Source organism: Dermacentor albipictus, chromosome 9, assembly GCF_038994185.2.
Source record: "Dermacentor albipictus isolate Rhodes 1998 colony chromosome 9, USDA_Dalb.pri_finalv2, whole genome shotgun sequence".
NCBI lineage: Eukaryota > Metazoa > Arthropoda > Arachnida > Ixodida > Ixodidae > Dermacentor > Dermacentor albipictus.
In genome coordinates, this window is record NC_091829.1 from 114,192,555 (window position 1) to 114,219,234 (window position 26,680).

Below are 26,680 nucleotides of genomic sequence, written 5' to 3' on the forward strand. Positions count from 1 at the left end.
TACGTGTGAGCACGTGTGTCTTTAGTACGTGGAAACCCTCGGAAACGCGTGAAAAAAAATTAAAAATGCCTACAGATGTACAGCATTGTTGAAAACAAGTCTGTCGATGATTCATAATCAAGCGTGTCTCGAAAAGCTGTTTTGGAGAGACAGAAGAATGTAGGTGCTTAAAGCACTCCCTGTACAATGAATAATACATGCACACAGGCACAAAGAAAACTTCTGTGATGCCACTGGAAATAGCTTTGCGTATAGCTAAAATAACATGAATGCAGTGCACCTTTCTCGGACTAACTTTCTCATAAATGGCCCGAATCTCTACTGTTCTGCGCACATTCTCTAACACCCTTGTTATCTGTTTTGTGGCAACACTTCACGGAAACATGGTTTTTCTTGTTCTTATTGCCATTTTCGGCCTTGCTAAAGTGAGTTTTAGTTCCAGCATCAAGGGTTCTTCGGAAAGCAACAAACCAACATTGGCTAATCTACTCCAGGTACTTGATTATTTAAATCGGGATTTTTCGTGTTATTATTGTCAGTAGCTGTGCGCACTTGATGAGACGTTAAATTTTGATTGCTCTTCTAAATAGCGACGCAATACTTTCCTCTTCAATGACTTTGGGAAATCAGGGTAGATATTCGAATATTCTAGCACGTTTTTTTTTTTTGTCAGCTGGCCGGTTCGCAGCCCGGAGAGGGAGCACAACAGAGGACGCCATTGTCGCATCCATTGTCATGCAATACATATTATCGGCGTCACCGCTTCGTCGACGTTGTCCTTGTTCACGTCCACGCAGTGCCCTCTTCCTGTCATTGGCGCCAAGCACGCATTCCTGCTGCGCACAAAACCGCCCCCTTTACGCGTGCGTTGCCGAGACATACACCCGTAGGCTGTGCCGCCTCACCCGTTAATAGCCGCGCGCCCGCGATTGCACCTTCACTGGGATCAAGGGGCCCGTACGGCGCCCGAAACATCATGTTATTATTTTCATTTGTTATTTTATTCTTGGTGAATGCACGTTTTTGCAGCTGCATGTTTGCAGAGCCATGAACAGCATTGCTGTTCATGGCTCAGTTATGGCGCTGGCAAATTATTATTTGATACTCGTGTTTGCCTACTTCGATGCGCTCCACTAGGCCTGTATTATGCTTCTACAATGTCGATTGTGAACTAAACGAGGCGCTTCCTCTATACTTGGGAATTGCGAGAGTGAAGCTATGGGTCACATGTTGAAAAACTGAAAGTGTGTGGTAGAATATTGTATATCTCGTAGTAAATTGCGTACCCACTTGTTCCACAGCCCATTTGGCATACTTTATGAACAGCACAGAATGTAGTACGCCGATGAGAAGCGTTGTTTTGGGCTAGTTGGTTGTACATGATTCTTTAGAGAGTTATGTGCGCACAAAGGAAGTAAGTCGAAGGAAGAAGGGACACGCAACATGCGTAAACGAGTGGAAGCTTGCGCAGATTGTGTGTCCCTTCTTCGTTCCACGTCTTGTCTTTGTGGGCGCATAAGTCTCTAAAGAATCATCTAGTACTCCATTTGGATAGCGTAGACGTCGCCACGATGGAGGAAATGGAGAAAAGATATTACGACGGCACAAGTGAAGGTAAGTATATGTATAAAAATTTGTCTTTGTGCAAATATCTCTTCATCAAGTGCTTAAAGGGATAGTGAATAAAAAATTTGTCGCCGAGATTTCTGTCTCCAGTGATAGCTGTCGCACCGAGAGCGAGCAAAACAGCACTCTTTTTGAGCAGAAGTGAGCGAAAAGTAATTATTTTAATGAATATTTCTCAAATCACAGCGCCTAGCGGCCTCCTCCGAAAGCTCTGGCAAAACCGGATATCGCGTCACTCTTACCCACCTCGAGGCCCACTGCGAGCGATCGTCCACGCTGAGCGCGCGGAGTGGCGAGTTGACTTTTGCAGCGACGAGCTTTCTCACCGGTTCCTCGTGTGAGCTGCTCGAAAACGTCGTTTTTCATCTCGTGGTTTTGTGGATTGATGTGTGGAGCAGTCGTGTCAACGCCACAGAATGCCGAGGGTCTGCTGCGCGCAAGGGTGCCGAAATAGTATTGTTGGGCGAGACACGCCGTGCCACTCTTTTCCGAAAGATGAGAAGCTGCGCAGAATGTGGACTCGAGTAGCGCAACCATCGCGACCCACGTGGATGCCGTCAAGCTGCTCTTTTCTTTGCTCCGACCACTTTGAGGACAGCGATTACGAGACAAGCCCGGCATTGCTACGTAGCCTCGGGGTGTCACTGAAAAGGCAACGTCTCAAGCCTGACGCTATTCCGTCTGTTTTTTCGAGGAAGCGGAAGCAACAAGACGTCAGAGGCGCGTTTGAAAAGAGAAGACGAAAAGAGGTTTGTGATTTTGCTTCCCCTTTGCATGCGCATGTGAAAACGGCAGGCAGCGGTAGTCTTTTTCTCGCATGCCTCTGATGAATGCTTCTCCCGTAAACCGCTGGCTTGTTCACGCTGTAGTTTTGCGCACAGGTGCCGTTTGACCGTAATTTGTTGTTTGCACGACGTTCTGAGCCAGATGTTTGGCCAATTCTGCCAGAATGAATCGAAATCCGCATCGTCTGAAGCGACGGCTGACGTAAAAAACAAAATTCGCCTACATGAGACTGGTAGCGCCATCTCGTTTGCACCAAGGGAAGGAGTGCTCGGCTGCGATGAAACTACGGGAGCGGACGCGTTAGCTAGCGCAAATGTGCTGAGGTGCATGTTACTGTCACCACTTGGGTTCCTTGTTGGTGGCAAAACTGCAGCCTAAAAAATCGGCCTGCGATTATGCTTCTTGGTAATGCAAGTTTTGAGGGCAGCTGCTGTCTTATTTCTACTGTAGGCGACCGCATACGCAACACGCAGTGCCGAATGGAGGCGGCCGTGCGTTTAGCGATCCTAGCCGGCGCTTCGGCAATCGCACACCGGGCTCGAGGTCGCCGCCGCGAAGGAATGGTGGGAGGGTGGGGTGCAAGCTGTGGATAACGGAGATGGCGCTGCGTTTCGGCTTGGCCAAGCCGGTGCTCTGGCTACCGCCGCCAAGGGGTGGCACTGGAGGATGAGCGAAGTGGACAGCTAGATTCGCGTGCGAGATTGCGCCGGGAGCGCGCGCACCTAGAGCAGCGCGCTTGCACCGTCTGCGGAGCTTTAACTTACGGCGAGGGAGGGATAACGGCGATGCCGACGCGAAGCGCAGGAACGGCGAGTAAGAGCTGCGCTCTGAAACCTCATTCCTCTGTATTTAGATCATTCATCAACTTCTCGGTGAAAGTACGGAGGAACCAGACCACGCACCCCCACTACCAACTGCTACATCTGATGAAATGTCACCGGAATGCAGCAGTGCAAATGCTGGAGCAGAAAATACCACACAGAAAGACAACCCTGTCAGCAAGTCCCTAGTGTCAGGTAAGTCACAGCAGCAATAATTAGCACAATTTCTCTGTCTTCTTCACAGTTGCACATTGTTCTTCTTCATGATGTCTTTTAGCTCACAGTGACGGATGTGGAGACCAGACCCATGGTGGAATTCCAGGAGCGCATCAAGAGGAGCCAGAATTAGAAACAATTGAGCATGCTGGTTTAGATCTTGCCGAAATGGCTGGAAACACTGAGGCACCAGACCTGAAATATCTGTCAGATGCTGCAGTTCAAACGACGATCATCTGCCGAAGTCGGGGTAAGTATTTTTGCGTGTCCGGGATGAGTTTGTAGCTTCTTTGACTTGCCGAGCTACATTTTACTGTATACATATTTCGGTATTTTGTGGTTATCTCACCACTAGTAAACATTTCGTTACCCCAGAAAGTTTTCTGCACCTCATATATTCAATAATACTCTTTGTAGGAATACAGACCCAAGTGAACGTGCAGTCTCGCGCTGTCCAGACGTACTGCTTCGAGATGCCACGAGCATCGTCACCAGTGGGCCTTGAACCCATATTCGACTCTTCTGATACAGAATCTGAAAATGACGCACAGGGCAGGAGCATTGATTCTTCTTATGCATTAACTGACGCTAGTCTCAGGTATGTGAAAATGTGTTTGCAGTACAGCAGTACAGTACTAACATGGCCTATGTGAATTTCAGAGAGGATGTTGACCACACGCCACCGTCCCTACATGAAGAGCGAAAATTTATCGTGTTTGAATCCTCACTGGACCAGCTTCTTTTAACATGCCCAGTGTGTGGAGAAGTGTGCTCAGCTGTTGACAAAGGAATAAAAGGCACACTGCTGCGAGTTGAAAGGATGTGCAAAAACCTGCATGTTTCTACGTGGACAAACCAGCCGATGATCCAGAGGAAAGCAGCTGCAAATGTGTTACTTCCAGCAGCAGCCCTGTACTCAGGGTGCAATGCCTCCAGATTTCTGAGAGCCCTGAAGAGTATAGGAATAGTGTGCCCTTCTTATCGTTACTACCATGCTGTACAGACCTCTCTTCTGATTCCGACAATCACTAAGGTATATGACACAATGATAAGTCCGTAATGAAGGCAGTTAAAATTAGTTCATATAAAAGTGTTTACTCTCTAATTGTAAATCTTCTTGCTCAGGTCTGGACTAAGCATCAAAACCTGCTTTTTGAAGAACTTGCTGGGAAGCCACTGCGTGTTGCTGGCGATGGAAGGGCTGATTCACCGGGTGACTCTGCCAAGTATGGCACTTACTCACTAATTGACATCGACCACAACAAGGTCTTGCATGTGGAAACTGTGCAGGTAGGTATGTCTCGCACCAGATTGAATCGTGGTGTGGGAATTTACATATTTCTTGATGAAATGTTTATTGCAATTGAAACATTTTGTACTGAAATGAGTATTTTGTTCATTCGGCAGTCCACTGAGGTGAATGGGTGCAGTCATTCACTGTTTTCTCCTAATTTTTCAGTCTAATGAAACAAAGGGCAGCAGCAACATGGAGCTCGAGGGCCTCAAAAGGTCTCTAACCATTCTTGAAGCAAATGGCATGGTGATTGACGTCATGGTGACTGACCGACATTCCCAAATTAAGGCGTTTGCTGCTAAAGAGGGAACTTTTGAGCACAACTATGACTGTTGGCACGTTGCTAAATGTAAGATTTCTGATACAAATCATTGCAAAAAAAACTTATTCGTCAGAGAACATATCAGTTTCAGAGTTCACCTACTTGTTTCAACCTTTTCTCTGTATTTCATGCAGCACTAAAGAAGAAGCTCACTGCCGCTGGGAAGCTAAAAAAGTATAACGACATTCAGCCTTGGATAAAAGGCATTATTAACCATGTATACTGGTGTGCAGTATCAAGCGAAGGCAGACCGGATTTAATTTTGCCAAAGTGGTGTTCGCTGGCACGTCATATTGCTGATGTACACTGCCACGATGACCCCCTGTACGAAAAGTGCCAACATGATCAGCAGTCAAAAAAAAAATGCCTCATAGAAGGTACTACTGTCTGCATGATTTTGTTACAGAAAAGATTATTACTAAGTTTATTTCGCAAATTACCACAGGCTCTCCAGCACACGAAAAGGTTAAGAGCATTATCCTCAACAAGGCTCTCTTGAAGGACATTCCAAAGTTGTCTACATCAGTACAGACATTTGCAGTTGAGGCATACCACAGCACCATAATCCGGTTTGCACCTAAAGCAACACACTTCCACTACCAAAGCATGGTTGCAAGGTAAGTACTGCCCTGTACGTAAATGCTAGTGAAGCAAGTTGTGATGCGTTTGCCAACTGCATGTTTCTTTTTTCAGGACTCGCCTTGCAGCGCTGCACTACAATGAAAATAGTGCACGTGAACACGCCACTACCAAAGGCCAGCCCAGGTACCTGGTGAAGTACCCGAAGTCCACGAAAGTGCCTGTTGCTGCACCTATTAAGAAGGCTTGCACCTATGGTAATGGACGGTGCATTACAAATTACAACATGCGTTAACTCAATTTCTTCTTACAGATTATGTCAAAGAACTCATGAACTGCACAGTTGAGCTGTGCATGGCGACGAGCTCCTTCAAGGAAGCCATGCGACAGGCTAGCACTACAGTGCCACCGAAGCTGTCTAGCAACTTTGAGCCTGTCGACAAGGACGCCCTTGTTTCCACACGGAGAGAACGATTTAATCATGGATTGTAATCAAGCCGTGGTGCTAGTGCAACCAGTCAACCAGCCTGAAGTTGTGAAGTAAATTGGTTCGAAGACAATTTCACATCTGTGTGTTTATTTGCTGGACGACAATCATGGGTCCAAGTAACCAGTGTATTGTCCACTTCTTGAAGGGAATTCTTCTCTCAATCTGTGAACCACACAGCTTGGGATGACCACCCTCCTTCCTTGGCCCAGTCTTCCATGTATCCACCAGACAAACTGCCTGTAAGCAGTGTATCTGTATTTACTGAAAAAAAAAGAATGCTTGCTTGTGTGTTCATTTTACTGGCTTGCACATGCAGAATCACTCTACATGAAACAATGAAGTAGAATCATTCTACATGAAACAATGAAGTACTTTAAACTTTCATGCGCTCTCTCTCTGCTTACTCATGTTGGTCCCTTTGCCCCACTCTGTAAGGGTTGTAGTACTGCAGCTTGATGTACTCTAGCTCGAGCACATGTTCGTTGAGGCAGTAAAGATCAAAAAGTGGGTGCTTCGTAATGCACTCGTAGTGCTCAGAGGCTTTCGCCACTCGATCTTGCTCTTTGCAGCATGTTCTCTCTCTTGCCGTCGGCATGTCGGCGCATCGGTCGCCACAACAGCACCTATTCAAAAGCAAAAAAGAATGCTAAGAGGGCTTCAGAACGAACACAGGCTCGACGCTGAAACCGCTGCGCATGTACTCGTTCACTCGGTGAATAACAAGACGCTCCCTGCTTACAGAGGCATTTCAGTCACTGCACATGACTGGCTTCAATCCTCGCCTGTTTCTTCATCGCATCTATTTTCAATAACAGCTACTTGCGCGCATCAAGCGCCTGCCGTGTGCGAGTCGGCAGCCGACTTATGCTCACGCCGCCGGCCGCACCTAGGGAGGTCTACACGCGTCAATATCTTCAACGATTTCTACGTTTTTTTTTCGTACAGTGTGTACTCGCGGCACCTGTATTGTGCATTGGCAGCTTTCGTGTTTTACGCGCTAGCAGCTACCCATAACATATACAGCCAAGCGGGCGGATCAAGCCGCTTTGCGCAGAACGCGGAGTAATTTCCTTACGTCGCCTGACATTGCATAGCCTGACGCATAAGCGTCCTCGCTCTGTTGAAACCAAACATGACAAAGCGTTTGCCTGACTGAATCACGCTGGGCGCACCGCCACGGATGCAACACTGTCAATGAGGCGTGCGCCCGTTTCGCTAACTCATTCGTGACAGGTGCGAGCTTGCGATCCGAGCCGTAGAAACCGCTTTATATCTGGTTTCCACTTATGATGCCGCCCCTGATCTCTCGAGGTGAACGCGTGTACATGCAATGCACAGTGTAAACACTTACCACGTTGCTGGTCCAGACTCCCTCGGCGTCGCGGAGGGGGACTGCTGCGGCGATTCATCGTCAGTTTCGCTTGACGACGCGGACGGATCGTAGGCATACGCCTTTATCGTTTGTGGTCGTTCTGCAGGCCGCTCATCCAAGTCGGAGTCATAATCTCCGCTCATGCTATCACTCTCACTATAGCTTTGCATTTTGCACTGCGCAGCGCGAGGAAAACAAAACTGCCCAGCCGGTCAGTTCGCTCCGCGGCTACTCAGGGTAGGTGTGACGTCACATCCGCCGGCTTGTTGTCGGGAGCGCTTTGCGCGTGATGCGGTGGCCGCTCATAAAGCGTCAAAAATAAAGCCATCCGCTCAAAAGTAACCCGAATAATGACTATATACTATAGCAATCGTGTCTTAGGAATCCAATTGTGGGGCTTTCTCAATATTCTTCGATTTTTATTCTGTATCCCTTTAAAAGCGCGCTATGCTACGGTAACCAGTCTTCCAAGAGAACTCTAAACCAAGAGCAAGTTCATAGAAGGTATAAATAGAGGACATATATGAGTATTGTGAGGAGAATTGGTATTGTTTCTGGCTTAGTGAGGAGCTGTGCAGTGATTAGTAGAGCACTCGTTTTTCCGACAAATATGACCCGCTATATGAGGTGCCCCAAGTCTCCTCGGAGAAGTATGCAAACGAGTAACATTGGTAACACATTATGAAAATAAGAGGACGGATGTGCATTGTGTGCACGCGAAGTTATGAGTGCGTCGCTTCCTTATGGCATTTGAAGGAAATTTCGTATGCAAGTGGCCTGCAGCGTTGAGAGCTGTGTGGCACGCAGACCTTAGGTTTAGCCAGCAGTCCCGGCGGAACTATTTCTTAAAGAGGTTCACCTTAATAAAAATATGGTTAACACAATGGCTGATGAGCAACCGACATTACAAGTGTGGGCCTGAAGAAAGGCTTTTACTTATAGTTCCTCACGAGAGCTTTTCAAAGGAATGCATAAATACTTTTTTAAAACTGTGCATTATATGACAGACGGTTGAAATTTCTAGTGAAGCTGCTACAAAGGAAAAGCTTCGCATGAAATGTGGCCGTCATTCTGCTGGGTAACGCAAGCCTACTGACATTTCTTTATGTTATGTTAGCGATTCCACGGTCGCTGGAAGCGCACTAGAGCCGTCGTCATTGGCGTCGCGCTACTGTACTGCTCGACGGCGCATGCACGGCCACGCAGTGGACGACTAGAAGGCCTCCAGTGGCGCGTGGCGCGTTCTGATCCTAAATCCGCGATGCTAATCAGGCGCACCATGAAGCTGTCCTTAGTCTGTGCTGCCGGAGCTATCACAGCAGTGCACGGCTCCCGCTGCTGTCATGGGCATTATGCGCAAGCACGTTGACATTCCTGTTGAGCGACTAGGGGAGAACCGAAGCGTGGTTCACCCACTGATGTGGTGTGGGAATGTTCAGGAAAACATGGCAACGTGCGCACCCAAACACTAACCGAAGAGCAGTGGCAGGCACAGCTGTCAGTCCCGGACCCGTGGAGACAGCGTAGCATGATCGAAGGGGCACGAGATGGTCATGGCACTCGCCTTTCCTGAATAATGAGGCCGTCCACCTACGGCGCAGACTGGGCTTGCTCCGAATAAGAGTTGATTCTCTCTTTCTATCTCTCTATTTCACTCTATCTCTATGCTGACGACTGTTTCACGCCAGCTTTAATCAGTGCGCAGGTAAGTGTTGACTTGCAATAGCTCAACGCTTACTGATCCTTCGGCGCAGAGCACTCCATACACACAGCAGCTCAAGAGGAATGCTGGTGTGCTGATGTCGACGCGCCTACAATCCTCCACCAAGCAGCGGGAGATAGAACAGATGTATTGAAGGACCCTGGCGCCACCACCGCGGCGATTGAGCGTAACGCTGTTTTTTCGATTTTGCTTTGTCGTTGTTGCGGCAAAAAGCAGTCCGTGGGCGTGGATGCTTTTTTGCCGCTTCATCCAATTGAACCTAAGCTGCACAGATACTGTCGAGCGGGAGACCATTCCAACGGTGATGCCTATGCCGACGGCGGCCAGAACAGTGCTTTTTCGTCTGAGTTAAAACGGACAGTGGGCACACTATTGCATATTTCTACAGATGCCTTCGCAACTAGGGAAGTCCTTGGCTCCAAATTATTGCTGCCGGGTTAACCTAAAGGGTAACACTCATCAATAGCTCTATGGACTGGGCACCTTCAAAAACTGAAGTTCACAGGCACTTTGTGCACAGGCGGCAACCTTCTCCGCTGAAATCGTTTCTTGCACGCAAGGTGCGATTACCTAGATAAGATAATGCGAAATACACTCTGGTTGTATCCTGCCTGTCTCATTGAAGCCAATGACGGCTCAATGCGGACTACTGCCCCGATTTCTAACTGAAGGCTGCACGTCTGCAGCTGGAGTCTGCGTGTCAGCGCGTCTGCACGTTTTTATTTTGCGGCGATTCGCAGCATCAGCGTCTCCGTTTTTCACAGTGAACCTGTTTATGCGGACCCTGTGCCATCGTTTTCAGACTCCGCTAAAATTTTGCCACATAATCTAGCGGGAGAGAAAACGACGAGCTCAACAAGAGAACGGAACTGGCGTGTCCTTTTTTCCCTCTGTGAAAATGCTATCTTATGCGCGAATCTTTTAGGGTTGTCACATGCTGCATTTTGGGCGATCGAGCCATATCGGCATCCAACTTATCGACCATTGATTCCACCCTGCCACGAAAAAATGAAATGTTATGCTTGCGGCCAAGGAACAGTGATCAGTAATATAAACACGATACTAGAAGCGCGTGGCTGCCGGCACTTCTTCCTTGCGCAAGAAGTGCAGGCAACCACGTCAATCATCAAGCCAATCCAACCAATCATCAAAACAATTGCAGCGCCCCCATTTCCAGGGGTGGGCCTTGCGCCCAATACTTCCATAGAAGCCCACATATCAAGAAAATGGCGGCTCGTTGCAACCATCACCATGTATTTATCGGGAGAACTCAAAGCAAGATAAAAAAAATAAAGAACTGACGTCACAACCAGAAATGACAGTGAAGTCAAGAGCTCATGCAACTTGGCGCGGATGTTTAAACTTTCTGGCGTCCGGCATTTTACGGCGTTTCTGGCGTTCGACAAATTAAATTTTGTCGTTTTTGTACAGCAAAAATATTCGAAACTGAATATTTACTTGTACAAAAATATTCTAATTAAACTTTTGTCGGAATTGTTTTTCCGATGGGTGCTTTAATTTCCGTGTTTCTTACTCATTAAGAATGAGCCTATTGTTCTGGCACCAAACCTGCAAGTTGTGACAGAACGCACTTCCGCTTTGTCTTAGAGTATCAATGCTTTTCCCCTAACGAGTACCGAGCCATCATCGGCATAAATATCATATCTAAAATCCTCATATATTTTTACAATATCATTATTATAGAAAAGAAAGAGGATTGGTCCCAGCATGCTACCCTGTGGAACTTCAAGTTCAATAGACCGTGGGAGATATTTATGCTTATTTAGTTCGACGTATTGATGGTGTGCGCTCAAGTAAGATTTAATAAGTTGTATTGTGTCACGGAACCCATAATGCTCTAACTTATCCAACAATATTGGATGGTTGCCGTACGCTAGTTACTGCCCAATAAACTTCCCCGTTTGCCCGATAGAGCAACATTTAGAATGGAGCGGGATATTATAGACGACCTGCGTTGTGCAGTCAATGAAGCCACGAGCATGATTCTTAGAGCAACTTCTACGCGCGACAGTGTTCATGCTACTGACTATTTCATACAACCCGCTCAGTTTATTAGGAGCATTGCACACAACCTTCACTCCTGCTACAGCGCAATTTTCATAATATTGTGGGAAACATGGAGTACATAAGTAATGACGGCAAACATGGATCTCGAAGGCGGTGATTGCATAGTTTGTTTTCCAGCGTTCTTAAACTCTTTTACAAGGTCACCAATAACTTGGCACAACAGGCTGGTCGGTTAGCCTGCTGATGTTAATCTGTTAACTTGCGCTGAAACGCTCTGTTCAACAGAGTGCTAGCACAAACGCTTAAAAGCAGCTCGCAAACATGTTTCATCGATGCCTCGTTGTACGAGTTTGGAGTGTGCGGACGAAAATTGGAGAAGCCCTTTATTTGAGCGAGCCGAGTAGCTCGAAAACACGTGATCAGGTTTAAAAACAAATTCAGTCTCTAGAAACCTTAACCCATTAGGAACCGGTTTCTTTTTTTCTTGATCTTGAAATAAATCTAATATATTACCTTACTTTTATACTAATAATTCACATGCAAAATATTATTACTCTTGCCTAATTAGTTTTTGCAATATAGCCCGTGACCATATGGTCACAGTAGGCCCTTACGCTACAGCAAAATACGCGAAATGAGAAACATATATTTCAAGCCATAAAACGTCGCAAAAAACATACATAGCGAATAGTCGAGCACTTATTTTGTGTGATATGGTTTAAATCATGGAATGCACATGCCGACGTCATACTTTATGCATTTTGTGTGCACCGCATTGTTGCAATTATATCATGCCCACCTCCACCTCTTGCCATTAGACTTTGTCATACCGTGTACCAGTCAGGACATCACCAGTCTTTGGAATTCTGCGTTCACCAGGTCCTCTAGGCTTATTGTCCCATCCCATCAGTTAGCTTTGTGCAATTTGCCTGCGGAATTCCACCTGCATGACGTTGAACCCTGTGCTACGAATGAGCGTCCAAGTGGTGCTGATAGATACATCACAAAGTGAAAATCAGCCAACACCACTTTTTGCAACGGATTGCAATCCTGTTGGCGCCTGCATTTACATCCATCTGGTCGGTACTTCCCATAAATCTTGTACTGAGCAACAGTGTTTGGACGGGCCACCTTGATTCACTTCTTCTGAACACGAGAGTACCTGTCTGCAGATGACATTGGCTCTACGCCGTGAATGGTGCTTACGATCGTTACTACAGAATTGTCCATCCAGCGGACAACAATTATCCCACTGTCGCTCAGCACGGGCTCTTCGTGCCCGCGAGGTTGGCGCTTGACGAATTCTGGTCGAGCGATGGGGCATTCATTGGGAACACGGTTCTGCTTCACTGTGCCGGAGCCTTCGTAGCCCTGTGCCTTGAGATGCCTGAGTGGCTGCATGCTTGTGAATAAATTATCAAAATAGAAAAATAAAGGAAAGTCGTGCATCTCTGCTGCCAGTTCATCCACCATTCGGAGAAGTGGCGCGCTGCTTTTCCGAAGTCCTTTTCATATTTTTCAGATGTTCCGGGACCCCCTGCTTGCCTTGATACACGTTGAAGTTTACAAGGTATCCGTTTTTGGCATTTAGGCACCATACTTTATGCCCGAAGCGGATAAGCTTTCCGCGTATGAACTGTTTACAGCCGTGACGACCATAATGCTCAATCATACGTTCGTCATAGCTCAGGTGACGCACAGGTCGAAAGTGTTCCAGAAACCTTGCTTTCAATAGTGCCATCAATGGACGCAACTTTGTCAACTTGTCACTAAGTGATAGGCTTGCATTTCGCTCAGCGCAGGAATCTCATTATCTGTACGAAGCGATGTTTTCGCATAGCATTGTAGGCGATCGTGTTGCGCATATCCGCGCCGTTGTCCCAATAGCACTTTTTATCTGGCAAACGGTTATAGCCGGACAAAACAAGTACTCCAAGAAAACTTATCTTAATTCTTCTTTGGTAACCTCCGGATCAGGCATAATCAATATAACGCATAGTGTCTTGTTTTTTCGACTAGCAGCTCCACGACGGCTTCGTCAAAAAAGAGTTCGAATAACTAAACAGGTGAAAAGTTCGTGTAAGCAACAAATTTTGGGTCGGGAAATATGCCAAGGCTCTTTTGGAGATCACCTTTCGTCCAGTTAGAAACAGTGGATAATTTCGCAGGAATGGCCGCATCAACTACAGCAGAAGGAACGTCTGATGTTCCGTCACTTTGCCCACCGGGGTCGTTGGGGTCCGACTCGCATCCACCAATGCGGCTTCCGTAAGAAAAAAACAGTTTCAGCGCCCGCTCATAGCTGCCGCCCGCTTAGATTGTCAATGAGGCCGTCTGAGTCTTCATCGGCCGAGTCTTCATCCAAATAGGTGCTAGCCTCTGGCGGCTCGATATAAATCACTGACACGTCGTCCTCATCCTCTTCGAGTATCTTCGCTATTTCTTCCAAAATCTACCTATTCAGACAATAAAATAACAAATAACCATTGCGGGAACGCGCCAGCAGCCGTGCAAGAGATAAGAATGCAGTTTAAAAAAATAACAAGTTAAGTATCCTAAAGGCCCAGCGTGACAATATGGCAACGCACAAGATAACGCACTCGTTCATGAATAAATCAAACGTAATTCTTTCACAAATGCTCGTCGAAGGTCACATATTCAAAGAGCAATATGGAGGTAACGATATCCGACTATTACTTAAACGAGCAGTGAAAAGAAAAACACTTAACCCTTGGAGCGAGGCACCGCGACGCTACTCGCAGAGCAACACTCATTCCCGCCTTTGCGAGAGGCTCCCACAAAATGACTGACAGCTGCTGACACTTGGTATCCATAAAGGAAACTCCAATCTGTCAATCAGGATGTCAATGGCGATTTTGGTGCCGTTTTGTTAATCTTAATTAATTGAAATCCAGTGTGCATACTAGCGTGACCATATGGTCACGCTGGTCTTTAATAGGCTAAACGGTCATTGGTGGGCTCTTCGAATAATGCAAAATCCTTCATTATCTCAGGGAAGACGGCTAAAGTTGTCTTGGAGGTTAGCTCCCTGTTACAAGGGTCAACTGGATAAAACACTAAAAATCGTCAACAGAGCGGAGTATTTTAACGGGTATCAGCTGTACGCGAGCGAGTAAGCCCCTGTCATAGCTTGACAACAAAATGTCGCTTAGTTCTGGTGCCAAGCATTATTACTGATGCAATCACCAACTACCTCTAAAATCATATTACATGATAATGAATAGTACAAGTCGTTGACATCAACTGAAACGGCGCGGTAGTCCGGTGGGTACACACTTTGCAAGAAAGTAGACACTTGCTGTGGCTTCTGGATAGGGAAATGGTCGTCAAATTCCAGATTTGCCGGGAATTTTGCGGGAAAGCACCTAGGAGTAGCTGCCAGGTTCCCCGCTCCGACACATTCACACGAAAAGGGGTTTCCACCTCTTTTGTTTTTGCCGAGAAAACACTTCCAAGGTTGCGTCCTTTTAAGTCCTCACGGAGGATACCCAGCTTGGTCAGACGCGAAGATTCCCACAGTCTTCACCATTGCTGGCTTGACTCCACTTGTGTCCGCTGATGTGCCATGGCCGAAGTGATGGTTGAGAGCAATGTCGCTATTAAACTAAGGGGGTTCTGAAAAATAATCTGCAGTGTGGATACTGTCATGCGTAAATGTTGATATAAGATTCATGTTCGCGGCTCTGTTGAATGTACAAGGCAGGTCGTCTACAAATTTCCGATCGATTGCAAACGTTGTTTATCTGGCGAACGAGGAGGTGTAATAGGGATTGCCCGCGCATGATGCCGCTTCACTAAAAGGAAACCCCTACAGTCATCTCGCTGCCCTGTTGAGCACGTCTGGTTGCACCCCGATTTTTAATTGTGTCATACTTCAAATATATAGTGAAAAGCGCGCGCGGGAAATCTCATAGGCACATTGCATATTCACAAGTGACGACGCGTGTTCAGTTCTGCGTCCCTTGCGGTATCAACGAAGGAACTGGATTATCTCCGTGGCTGACGCTTATCCTTCTTTTTCTGTTCTTTATGTCACATTCAATGATGTCTTTATATGCTGCTTCTGCAACTAAAGCTTTTGGTTGCTAGTCAATGCCCCATCCTGTGCTCTTTACTAGCTCGACCTGCGTCGCGCTTTTTCTCTTTTTTATCCTTATTGTCATCTTTTGGCACTGAGACAGGGTTGCGTTCGTTCTTTTGAAGGCCAGAGATCCGGGAGCTGCGTGGCGCGGGTTTTCAGACGCTTCGAGAAATGTTACCACGCCGCGTGGCACCTCCGTTAGGCGCTTTTCTTCTTCTAGTTGGGCAGTGCGCTCTGTCTCCCTGGCGTCGCTCGCCGCCTATCGTGCCGCATCCAACTGGTTTACTTCTTGCAACTGGGCAGTGCCCAAACAGACCAGTGCGCCGTTTGACATGGCGTGCTGTGATGTGGTGGGGTGTACCGTTGAGAACGTGCACTACACCCATTTTAAGGTTGTCGTTGGTATTATCCCCAACCAATCTGCTTTGAGAGTTGGCATTTCATGCTTACGTCCACTCTCGATTACGGGAGAGCCAGCGATTTTCTGAAGTCGCCTGTTCAACATCAAATTTTCCCTATTCCTGCTGGATGCATGAAGAGTTGACATGGACATTACTACTGTATTTTGCATTTAGCGAATAAAAATGTTTATTTGTAAACCGTCGAATATAGCCACATGCTAGAGCTTTCAAAACAAGAAATATCGAAACCATTTCTGGTTAACAGGGATACTGAGATGAGCAACACTTTGGCCTAACACGCCAATAAGTGTGATAAAGTAAAATATAATGCTGCACTAATTTTCACCATTTCTTAAAGATGCTATTAAAACAATAACAACAATGTCATTATCAGGAACATTCGGGAGGGCAACGTGAAGAGGTGTGGGTTCTAAGTAACACTTTCCGCTAATGAAACATGGCTTCAGGGCTGCATATCTTTTCTTCTTTGGCGGGTAACATAATGTAAATAATTCAATAAATCTAAAGACACCTAGGCATTATATCTGAGTTCTGAATACGAATTATAATGTCCACTTTAACGTCGCTTAGCAGTCCTTCGAGTCTTGCGATGCGAGTAATGTCTTGAAGTTTTTCTGCAGGGCATGCGATCGAGTCTTGTGCTAAAATTAGTGCCAGGTATTTTTATAGCAAAGCTTTCTTTGCGTCTTCCTTCGACATTCCAACTACTGCTGCTTCTGTGGCTGCTACTATATGGCACACCGCGTCGGGGAGTGGTTCATAGCATGTCTATAAATTACAGGAATGCTGCAGAGAGGAAACGCGACGCGAGAAACTCGTTTGGACCTTTCCACCCCGTGAAATGTACACAATGCCATCTGGGACTCCTTTGGCGTCATCAGAATAGTCGCTTGATATCTGTAGTTATCCGTGACCCCCCGCAGAAGCACCGCTGAAATTGGAGCGCCTACTTTTCAACAAACATGTAAGTCCAGATGGAAGCTAGATAGAATTGTAAAGAGGAGGGGGAGAGGAGGCAGGCTTCATCGTAATCTTGATAACAGTGAATAAAACCTTACCCCTCTTCCCTCGCAGTTCCCAACAAGGGTTGTGGGGACGCAGGGAAAATGTTACGTGTGAAGGCAAGGTAAATCTGTTATAACAGAGAGGACTGGCGGTTGTGGGCAAATGGTGTAAATTTAAGTTCAAGGTACGGTACGGCACGTTTCTGCTATTTCTGGAAAATGAACACCATGCAAATTTGTCAAGTGGACAACTTTCGCTGAATGCGTGGAAGCACACCCAATAAAAAAGCATCGTAGGGTCTAGGTGACACCAGGGAAGTGGTAACACGTAAAATCAACACTTCTATACCTGCCTCGGTAGCTTTGTGGTTATAGCAATATTTGAAGGCGCAGGTTTGATCCAGACCGCGGCAGTCGGATTTCGACCGGAGCGAAACAAAACTTACACACGTGTAGTTTTATTTAGGGGCCCGTTATAGAACCCCACGATGTCAAATTTAATCTGTAGTCTGCCACTACGGCGTCCCTCATATATCGATTGTGGTTTTGGCACGTTCAGGCCCACAATTCAATTAGAGTTTCACACATATGCCACCATGCGATGTGCAATGTGAGGCGATGAATATGCTCAATCCTCTCAGAGGTCGTGAAGTATGGCTCACAACAACGGATCAAGCAAGCGCCTGCCCTTGTGTGCTGTGTGTAACACGCAGACAAACAACAGTGTTGCACGCAAGGTAACGTTTAACGCCAGCTCACCGCTCTCGTGTTCAACTAAACATCGGTGAAATTAAACATTCGCTGTCAACTTTATCACTAAATATCGTCGATCAATGGAAATAACACAAAGCTTCGCACATCGATTCCTGCATTGCGTGGGATCCGCATATTTGTTTACAGTTTCAACGTTAGCCCCTTCACTGTAGACCGGTATCAGCAGGATTGTGTTGCTGAGAAGTCAAATAGATTTGTTTTTAAACAATGTGTTCGCTAATGTCCATGGGACGAGTTAAGCTCACGATATCTTCTTAGGTGGCAACACCAACGAATGAGAGTGAAAGTGCAGAAGAGCAACTGCTCGACGAGAGACCGAGGAAGTAGCAGCTGCCACAAATGCCTGATGGCACGCGCAGAAGCTAAACCCAGTGGAAGTGAGAGAGAAGGAGAGATAAAGACCGCGTGCCGCCTTCCAAAAGCCCTCTACCGCCACGCTACACACGGTGCTAAAGTGGCATAAGGTGTTCCGTTTCGCACGCTCTGCTCTGTCGAGGGGCGTTGGTGCTGTGGTGACGCAGCGAATGAAAAGCTAGGTGCGGTTTCACTGCTACAGACGCCGACTTTTTCGCTCATTAGACCATTTGATGCTCTCGCTTCAAAAGTTGCACCTGATACCCTAGCCCAGTGCCTATATGGCGTTAAGCGGCTGATATCTAGATCGGGAGATTTCCGGCCGAGGAGGCCGCATTTCGAGGGGGGCAAAATGAAAAAAAAATAGTGTTCGTGTACGAGGCATTGGGTGCGCGTTAAAACAATCCTAAGGGCTCAGCCGTTGTAGGGAACATTCCATTCGGCTTTGCCTCACATTCATATCCTTGTTCTTGCACGTTATACCTCATAAGTTAGTTAAACCCATTGAAATGGTATATAGCGGATCTTCTTAGATTAGCTATCTGTAAATTGAAATCTATTATGCCACTAATATCCGCACTTGAGATAAATCACAAGCGCATGGGGAAATTTACATTTGCGTATGATTGTTTATAAATTGGTTGCATTTCTTTGAAGAAAGAAAGCCGAATGTCTTAACTGAATTTGAAATCTCTGGCATGAGATAGCAGTGGTGGTTTTAGGCCAAACAAATTGATTCAGGTTTATCTTAGTGGCACTCGCACCTCGGCGGTGGCCTTCTATAGGTTTAGGGAGCGAACGACGTTCCCTGGCACGATATGCGGGAGAGGAGTGGGGGGGAGCGAGGAGGAAACGCAGCGCGCGCTACCTGGCGGCGCGTAGCCCCCTAGCGAGCGGTGCATGAAGCGCACCTTATGGGCCCTCTCCGGTGTTGACGTCAAAGCATGTAACGAGCGCCTGCGCACAGCTCTTGTGAGCTGCGAGCCATCGAGCGACCGGGTGTGCGCAGGGAGAGAAGAGAAGAGGGAGAGACGTCACATCCACTCTGCTAGGCTCATCTCCCGTCTGTGCCAGGCATTTGTTTTGCATTAATTAGCCAGGTAAATATCATGTCATCTTGTGCGTGACGTCATTAGCGACGTCATCACTCCAGGTTTCCAGGAATTTCGCCAAAGTCGGTGCTCACAGGGCAGGTCTCTAAAGCATACGATTATGTGCTTTGGTGTGCGGTAATCAGGGATTTCTAATTAATTCTAATTCTTCCAGAGATTCAATAACTCACCATGTAACTAAACTTATGTTCTGATTGCACATCTATAAAAACCGGCCGTGGTTGCTTAGTGGCTATGTTGTTGGGCTGTTGTGCAAGAGGTCGTGGGATCAAAACCCAGCCACGGCAGATGCATTTCGATGGAGGCGAAATGCGAAAACACCAGTGTACTTTGATTTGGGTGCACGTTAAAGAACCCCCGGTAATCGAAATTTCCGGAGTTCCTCACTACGGCGTGCCTTACAATTCAGAAATTGGTTTTGACACGTAAGCCCCATAATTTTTATTATTAAACATCAATAAAAACCACTTAAATTTCGTAGAGTACCGTTTTTCTTAGTTATTTTGCCTTTCGTTCCTGGTCGCCTCAGGAGTTGAACCGGAAGTATTGCGGAAGAAACAAGAGCGCCACTCGCGCCAGAAAAGCGGGACAGTGAAGAGCTGAAAGGACGAAATCACAGGACTCCCTTCAAATTTTCTGGCCAGTTTTCTCTTTCAACTAGGAATGCGTGGTGCATCCTAACGTACAAATGTACACCACGCTATCAGCCTTACGTAATAGCAGGACATATGACGGGGCGTAAGCAATCAAGGGGGACGCTTGCGGCAGCACTTGAAAAACACTTTCGTTCTGCAGACAGATATAACTGCAGCACGGACGCGGACGCTTCTAGCGGTGCTGTGAGCACAGCCTGATATTAGCAGCAGCAGCAGCGGTAACGTGATGATTCAGAGTCCAGCCAAGCTTATCGTGTTGTTTCGTTCCGGATGGAAAAATTTCAAGTATAGACCAAAGTTCTCGGCATTAACTGCAATGAGTCTGAGCCAAACCACAAAACATGCTGTGCAGTGGTTTGCAGTCGTGTTCAATGCTCTAGGTCAAGGAGCCATAGGGTCGAAGAGCTAGCACCTCGCCGTTCTGGCTTTGCTAAATTCTGCACTGGTCTCGCGAATATTCCAAATCGTGGCATGGTTTTCATGACAAAAGAGCATTTCAAGGATTTAGCTGAATTGTTCACGAGTTTGACATATTCTTGGTATTGTGCAGAGCAGAAGCCGCAGTCAGTTTACATTTTCCCGCAACACTGTCGTGGTAGTCGCTTGAATTGTTCAGTTCTTGTTAACCTGGAATCAAGAACGCGCTGTATAAGCTGCTGCGGGTAAAATAAATATCCGAATTTCTATTTTGTCGCTGAGTTGACTACAAATTAAGGAATGCATGTCGCGAAGCTTTTGAAACCACGTGCAACCGCCCCATCCTCGACTTCATAGGCCAGCGTTGCTGAAATCATGTGGTTTGGATTCAAGTTAGCGCCACGAAAGTACGTGTCCAAACGTCGCGGTTCCATTAAACCTACCGTTGTGACCGCAGGTACGTTGATCATTTTTAATTCACATCGCCGAGCGACTAGCTTATTTGTTCATGGTGTAAACCATTGCTCCTATGTGAAACGATTGCCCCACTTGTCAATATTTTTTGTGTTTAACTTAACAGTCGTTATGTTCCGCAGAAAATACTGTTGTCTCTTTTCTTTCTAGGCCTTGGAAACGAGCCAAAAGATTTGGATGAAGGTGCATAATTACCCTGTAGAGGCGGTGTCATGTGTTTATTATGGAAAAATCTCATTAAAGGATAATGTGTACGATTTCAATGAATGGTACACAAAGGGAGACCGAATGTAAGTGCCGTGTGAAAGGTAACAATGTAAAAAAAATTACAAGGATTCAATTTGCTAGAAACATGTGTGTAAACTACCGAGAGCACGCTACGCTGCCAATATGCACGTTAGGTGTTTTGTACCGAATCTAATTATTGACGGCTAATGTTGCGGACAAGTGCTGCCGGTGTCGAACAATTTTCGCAGGCAAGGAAGAAATTGTGGACAGTTTTATGTGAAGTGTACAGCACCGAGCTGCAGCCGATTAAAAGCTATAGTGATGCATTTCACTTACACTTTATCTCTCTTATAAAAATAATATCGGAAAGCGGAATTCAAGGTGTGGGGAAAGCTTGACGGGGTTCCTGGGCCCTTTTACATTCGACAGCATAAAATCTTAGCAGCTGGTGGCATTTGGTGAAAATACACAGAAATAACGTTTTAAATTTAGTGCATCTCACGTGATGCACATAGGGCACACTTATTGCACCACATTTTTAACACAGATGTAGTGATTCTGAGTATTTGCTACATGGTATAGTAACGATGGTGCAAAAGCAGCGGGGTAATCAGGCTGAGACTTGGCACATTCACAAAGTTCGCAATCAGCAAAATACAAAACAACATGTATTATTAAAGCGACAACGTTGGCGGAACTAGTCAATTGTGGCGTTTCAACTAGCAGCTACGCTGAAATTCCCGTGATTTAATGCTATCCTATTCAACGAAAAACAATACATAAACCCGCAGTCTGATTTTTATGTTTAGACGCGTCTCGTTTCACCTATGCTTGCCTCAATGGTCTACAATTCTAACAAATAGGATCTCCTTCAAGAAGCTCCTATTGATGAAATTTAAGATTGCTTTATAACACTGCGTTTTTTTGGCGATTGCGAAAACACAATCACCACGATATGTCAGCCTAAAGGGAGCTTTAAGTGTCATCGTTTGGCCAGTGCTCTGAGTGCACGTAAACTCTACTTGCTGTCGCGACTGAAAGTTATGAACACCACCAGTGCATGGCCGGACCACCGGACCATTCCGAACTACAGCTCAGATAAATCTTCGAAAAGAAGTGAAATTCTTTGGTCTCGGTGAGAACTAAAGCGATTGGATGGTAACTTCCAAAATCAATTGGATGGTACCTTCCAAAATAGTAGCTTCCAAAATCGTAAATGTGCATGGCGCGGCCATGGGGAACAGGCCCTTCTGAGTTGCCAGACTCATATTCCCTTTTTCGCACAAAGAAAAAGGAAAAGCAATGAGATCACGGCTTTGAAAGTTTTGAGAAACGAGAGGATTTTCCATGTCATTGCACCGGCCGTTAAAGGGGCCCTGAGTCAATTTCTATCGACGTCAAGAAATGCTTATATATATTTGAAATTTACCAATTCAGAAATACTTTCCAGCAATATGTACTTCAATGCGTTCAGCAGAAGCGGAGTTCTTGGAAATCAACCCGGTGCTTCTACACTTTGAATTATTTGCACTGCCAAGGCTAGGGTGGAATAGGGCGTGTCGACAACGCTCCGCCTACTGAACGTCTCCGTAGCATCCAGTTCATTTCATTTTTTTACCGTCATTGATTTACTCTGAAGGCCGCACAAGCATTACAGAGAGGAGTGGCAGTAGTTAAAAAAAGGAAAAATTGCTAATGAGGCAGCACATGATTACAGATAACCGACCTAATCACATCACGCTCTGTAATAGCGACAATGGAGGTGGGAATGCGATTCCGGTCTTGACTTATTTTTGGAAATAAGGCATCGAGGTATGCATGCTTTTACACTGAGACACGCAAACCTTCATTCGATGATGAATACTTGATGACAAATGGCTTGGAGGCTAAAAAGTGGTATTTTAGGCCATTATTACTGTAGTATATTTTATCTAGAGGTAGGTTAAGATGTTGCTTGATGCTAGAAACGCCGGCTAAGCGATAGTAGTTAGCCAGGATAAACCTGGATGAGTGGTTTTGAACCGATTCTCAGGAATGTGTTAGTGAGCAAGTGTACGGCTCCCATATGGGTGAAGCGCACTCGAGTTTAGAACGTCCGAGTGTTTTTTTTTTTAGTGATAGTTTCAACGTATCCGGGGCGAGGCGGAAATTTCGACAAAGAATACTTAGGGCATTGTTAGCTTTGTTAAAGATAAGGTGGACACGTTTCTTCTCAAAGAAATTTTAGGTGATATGGACGCCTAGATACTTGTTGACGAACTGAGGAGGGAAACGTTAAGATCATAGCCATAATTAGTAGACTGGTCAATTGTTCGAGACATCCTCATTGCTTTACATTTGTTAATGTATAGTTTAAAAAGCCATGTGTCACACCAAAAGAAAATCTTATTAAGGTTAGATTGAAGAACGGAGAAGTCAGACCCATTAGTAATTACGTGGTACAGAACACAGTCGTCTGAAAACAGCCTTATATTAGAGGTAACAGCTCCAGGCAGGTCATTACTGTAAATTGGAAAAAGAAGCTGCCCAAGGACTTACCACTGAGAAACACGAGATGTTACATAGCATCATTTCGAGTTATAAACATACTGCGTTACATTTCGCAAGAAACATTCAATACATTTAAACAAGCCGCAATCATGATAGAGTGCGCTAAGTTTCAGTAATAGTAGTCGATGTCAGATGGTGTTGAAAGCTTTTCCGAAGTCAAGAAAAATGCAGCCATTACCTAAAGCTCAATCTAAAGCGTAAGGCGAATCAGTAGTGAAGGTTAGTAATATAGCCTCACAGGAATGTTGTTTACGAAAACCATGCTGCTGTGAGGCAAAAAAATTCTTAGACACGAGAAAACTAACAAAGTTGCAGAGATTATGTGCTTTAATAACTTGCATGGAGTAGAAGTTAAGGAGATTGGCCGGTGATTTAAGGGGTTATGAATATCACCAGACTTGTGGACTAGAATCACCTTCAACTTCTTCCAGTAGTCCGGCAGTATTAATCTCTTCAAGGATTGAGTAAAAATATGATAAGAAAACAGATCAATATGCTAAACTACTCTTAAGGAATTTGTAATTTATTTTATCCACACTCGGCTATGAGGAACGTTTAGCTTTTTTAATTGAAATGCATATGCCATCAACGTCGATTGAAATTGGTTCCTTCTCAAGGTATGTAAAGGGATGTGCGCAGGGTGAAGTATCTCTTAGAGCGTGAAAAGAAGATGGCGAAAGTGTGTAGTGTATGGGGACGGACAATCTAGTGTCAGTTTTCAGAACCGTTTCTTTAGGATTGCGTACGTTGATAACGTTCTAAAACTTCTTAGGATTAGTTCTGAGCAGGTGTGGTAGTACTTCAGAAAAAGATAATACTTGACTGAGCGGATGGCCATTTTTTATTCAAATGCGATATTATAAGCAGGCAGCGTTTGCTTTGGTTCCCACAGAAAGCCTTAAGTGTTGAAAAATACATTATCTTTCTAAGATGCCGCTTGTAGGATAGGTGAAATAAAGGATCCCGATTGCATGGAGACAATTGGCAATTCGGAATATATTTTTCAGTAAATGTTTCAATCTTATTCTTGAAAAAGAGCCAGTTTCCTGCGGTAGACATTTCCCAGAACTGTGGAAAGAATTAAGCGGCAGAACTTTGTAACTCATTATTTAACCAGAAAAAATTTGCTCTACGGTAGTCACCAATTTTCTTACAGTATTTTACACGCTTGCGTGATAGTAAGGGAATAGCAAAATTATACACGTACGAATCGCTTAAACCAGCTATAATTGATAATGAAGAAATTGAATCAGGAGATGTGGTGAAAGACGAGGTCAAGGATGTTGGCAGAAATTGCAGGAACACGGGTAGGCTCTTTAACAAACTGATATCAAACTTATCATTAAAGGATGAACATTGGTATCAGGATACAGTCACCAATAAATCACGCTGATATCGGAATCACCAAGCAAGAATATTGGTGCTGTTTATGTTCAACAACGATTTGGTTAAAATTGTCAAATAGTTCATTTCACAATGTGGATGTACTATCGCGTGGTCGGCAGCAAGCGGGAAATTTCATGTCTTTGTTGTTTATGCGAATACAACAGCACAATAATTCAATCTGCCGAGGTAGGTGCATATTGACACGCGAACTCGTTTATGTTTTACGGATGAGCACTTTTAACGTCTAAGAAATGTTATCGCTCAGCGCAGGACGCGTCTACATGTATCGGAAGTTTCTAGAATGTTATTGATGCTTCTATCGGCTGTCTGCTGTCGCTGAACCTTCTGTAATCTGATTGCATGTATGCGTGGCGTGAATGGTGTAGAAATTGTGGAAGGCACGCAGGTCCCAGTGGTTACTCTGGAACATTCGACGACTGATCTAAAAAAGCCGACGCGCTTGACCGGCTGATCAGATTTTCGACAATCGCCGACTGTATTCGCCGCTTTCGTTGAGCTTTAGGTGTAGCCTGCTTTTGAGAGCCACAAGTTCGCCCAATAAAACGCAAATTTCGTCAATTGCAGTTTTGCTGCCTTCGTCACTGTCACTACTACGTGACATCTGGTGGAGGTATTTTCGTTCATTTACAGGACGCCCCCGACAAGCCGTGATCCAAACCCGGACTGCAAAGAGAATGCCAATGTAGTCCCGCAATGTAGAGCAAGCGGCCGTCTATAACAGCTGCCCCTGGAGCACGGACTTCTACCTGAGAAGACCAAGAAGATTGTGGCCAAGCCACCACAATGGCAGCCCTAGTGTGACCCATCCTACTTCAACAACCCAGAGAGCGCCTACCTTCCATGGAGCTATGTTGGAAGATCCGGAAACCTAGCTCGCAACCAGTAAATGGACCTCTGAGGATAAGCAATGACAACTGTACTTCTCATTGGAAGATGCCACGAGGACTTGATTCGAGAATCGGGAGTCGACCCTGGCAACATTGGACCTGTTCTGCAGTAACTTCCTGAGGACGTTCACGAGCGTTGTCCGAAAAGAAAGGACCGAAGTTCTGCTGGAAATGGCGATGGTGCGAGGCCAACTACCCAATGGTAGTTGGCCTCGCACCATCGCCATCTTCACAGAAGAAACGACCCATCTCTTCCGGCACGCTGACCCGGAAATGCCCGAAGAGAAAAAGGTGCGCTTCTTTATGCGAGGCGTAAAAATGGAACTTTTCGCCGGACTAATCCGAAACCAACCGAAGACCATAGCTGAGTTCCTGACAGAGGCAGTGCCGATTGAGAAAATTTAGAAATGCGCACTAGGCTATAAAATCGCCAAGTGCTCACGCCTCAGTGCGCCATCCAAGCATTGGGCTCCGGTGATCTCCAAGAGACTATCAGGGCCATTGTGCACGAAGAACTGCGCAAGGTCTTGCCTTCGTCGCAGCTCAAGTGGCCTCGATGGCTGACATCGTGAAAGATGAGGTTCAGCGATCGCGTGGAGTTCCTGAGGTGCAACCTCATTTACCGCCGCCCCAGCTAGAAGCGATGACCTACGCCGCAGTCGCACGCCGTGAAGCTCCCCCTCCGCGACCACGCGAAGGTCCTGTAACGCCGCAATTCCGTCGTCCGCCACCGCCGCCACCAGCGCGCCCACCCTTCACCCAGCACTCCTGCGCAAGGAATACGGGCATTTGGCGCACCTCCGGCCACAGCCCGCTCTGATATCAATGCGGTGAAGCCGGCCATGTGTACCACCGATGCCGATGCCGCGACCTACGATTGCGAGGCTTCTCCGTCAACGCAGCGGCCCGAGGGATGGTGAACGCCCTCGTAACATCGCCGAATACCTCACCGCTACTCAATGGAGCCCTTGACGACCAGCCCGTTCGCTGTCACCAGGCCGCTACCTGACGCCACAGTGCCGTCCCTACTCTGGCC

At 46.1% G+C, this 26,680-nt stretch overlaps 1 protein-coding gene and 1 long non-coding RNA gene across 2 annotated transcripts; one reads left to right on the top strand and one right to left on the bottom strand.

Annotated features, from left to right (window-relative positions):
- The first annotated feature begins 317 nt into the window (after positions 1-317).
- Positions 318-6,203, top strand: LOC135915134 (uncharacterized). The gene is made up of 12 exons (XM_070525268.1): positions 318-494; positions 1,813-2,375; positions 3,266-3,428; positions 3,511-3,699; positions 3,867-4,047; positions 4,110-4,482; positions 4,575-4,739; positions 4,909-5,092; positions 5,200-5,442; positions 5,511-5,682; positions 5,759-5,901; positions 5,958-6,203. The coding sequence occupies exons 2-12, from the start codon at positions 2,043-2,045 to the stop codon at positions 6,134-6,136; spliced, it is 2,325 nt and encodes a 774-aa protein (XP_070381369.1). The 5' UTR covers positions 318-494; positions 1,813-2,042; the 3' UTR covers positions 6,137-6,203.
- A 28-nt stretch (positions 6,204-6,231) lies between these two features.
- LOC135915135 (uncharacterized) lies at positions 6,232-7,714 on the bottom strand. Its single transcript, XR_010568522.2, has 3 exons — positions 7,486-7,714; positions 6,539-6,757; positions 6,232-6,395 (listed from the first exon to the last, which is right to left on the bottom strand). It is a non-coding gene; the product is annotated as an uncharacterized lncRNA (long non-coding RNA).
- Between the last annotated feature and the right edge of the window lie 18,966 nt (positions 7,715-26,680).

Bases quoted from the DNA above. Each gene is read 5' to 3' on its own strand.
- LOC135915134 (XM_070525268.1), top strand. From the start codon at position 2,043: ATGCCGAGGGTCTGCTGCGCGCAAGGGTGCCGAAATAGTATTGTTGGG. The intron at 2,376-3,265 runs GTTTGTGATTTT...CTCTGTATTTAG, and splicing joins AAAAGAGAAGACGAAAAGAG to ATCATTCATCAACTTCTCGG. The intron at 4,483-4,574 runs GTATATGACACA...CTTCTTGCTCAG, and splicing joins TGATTCCGACAATCACTAAG to GTCTGGACTAAGCATCAAAA.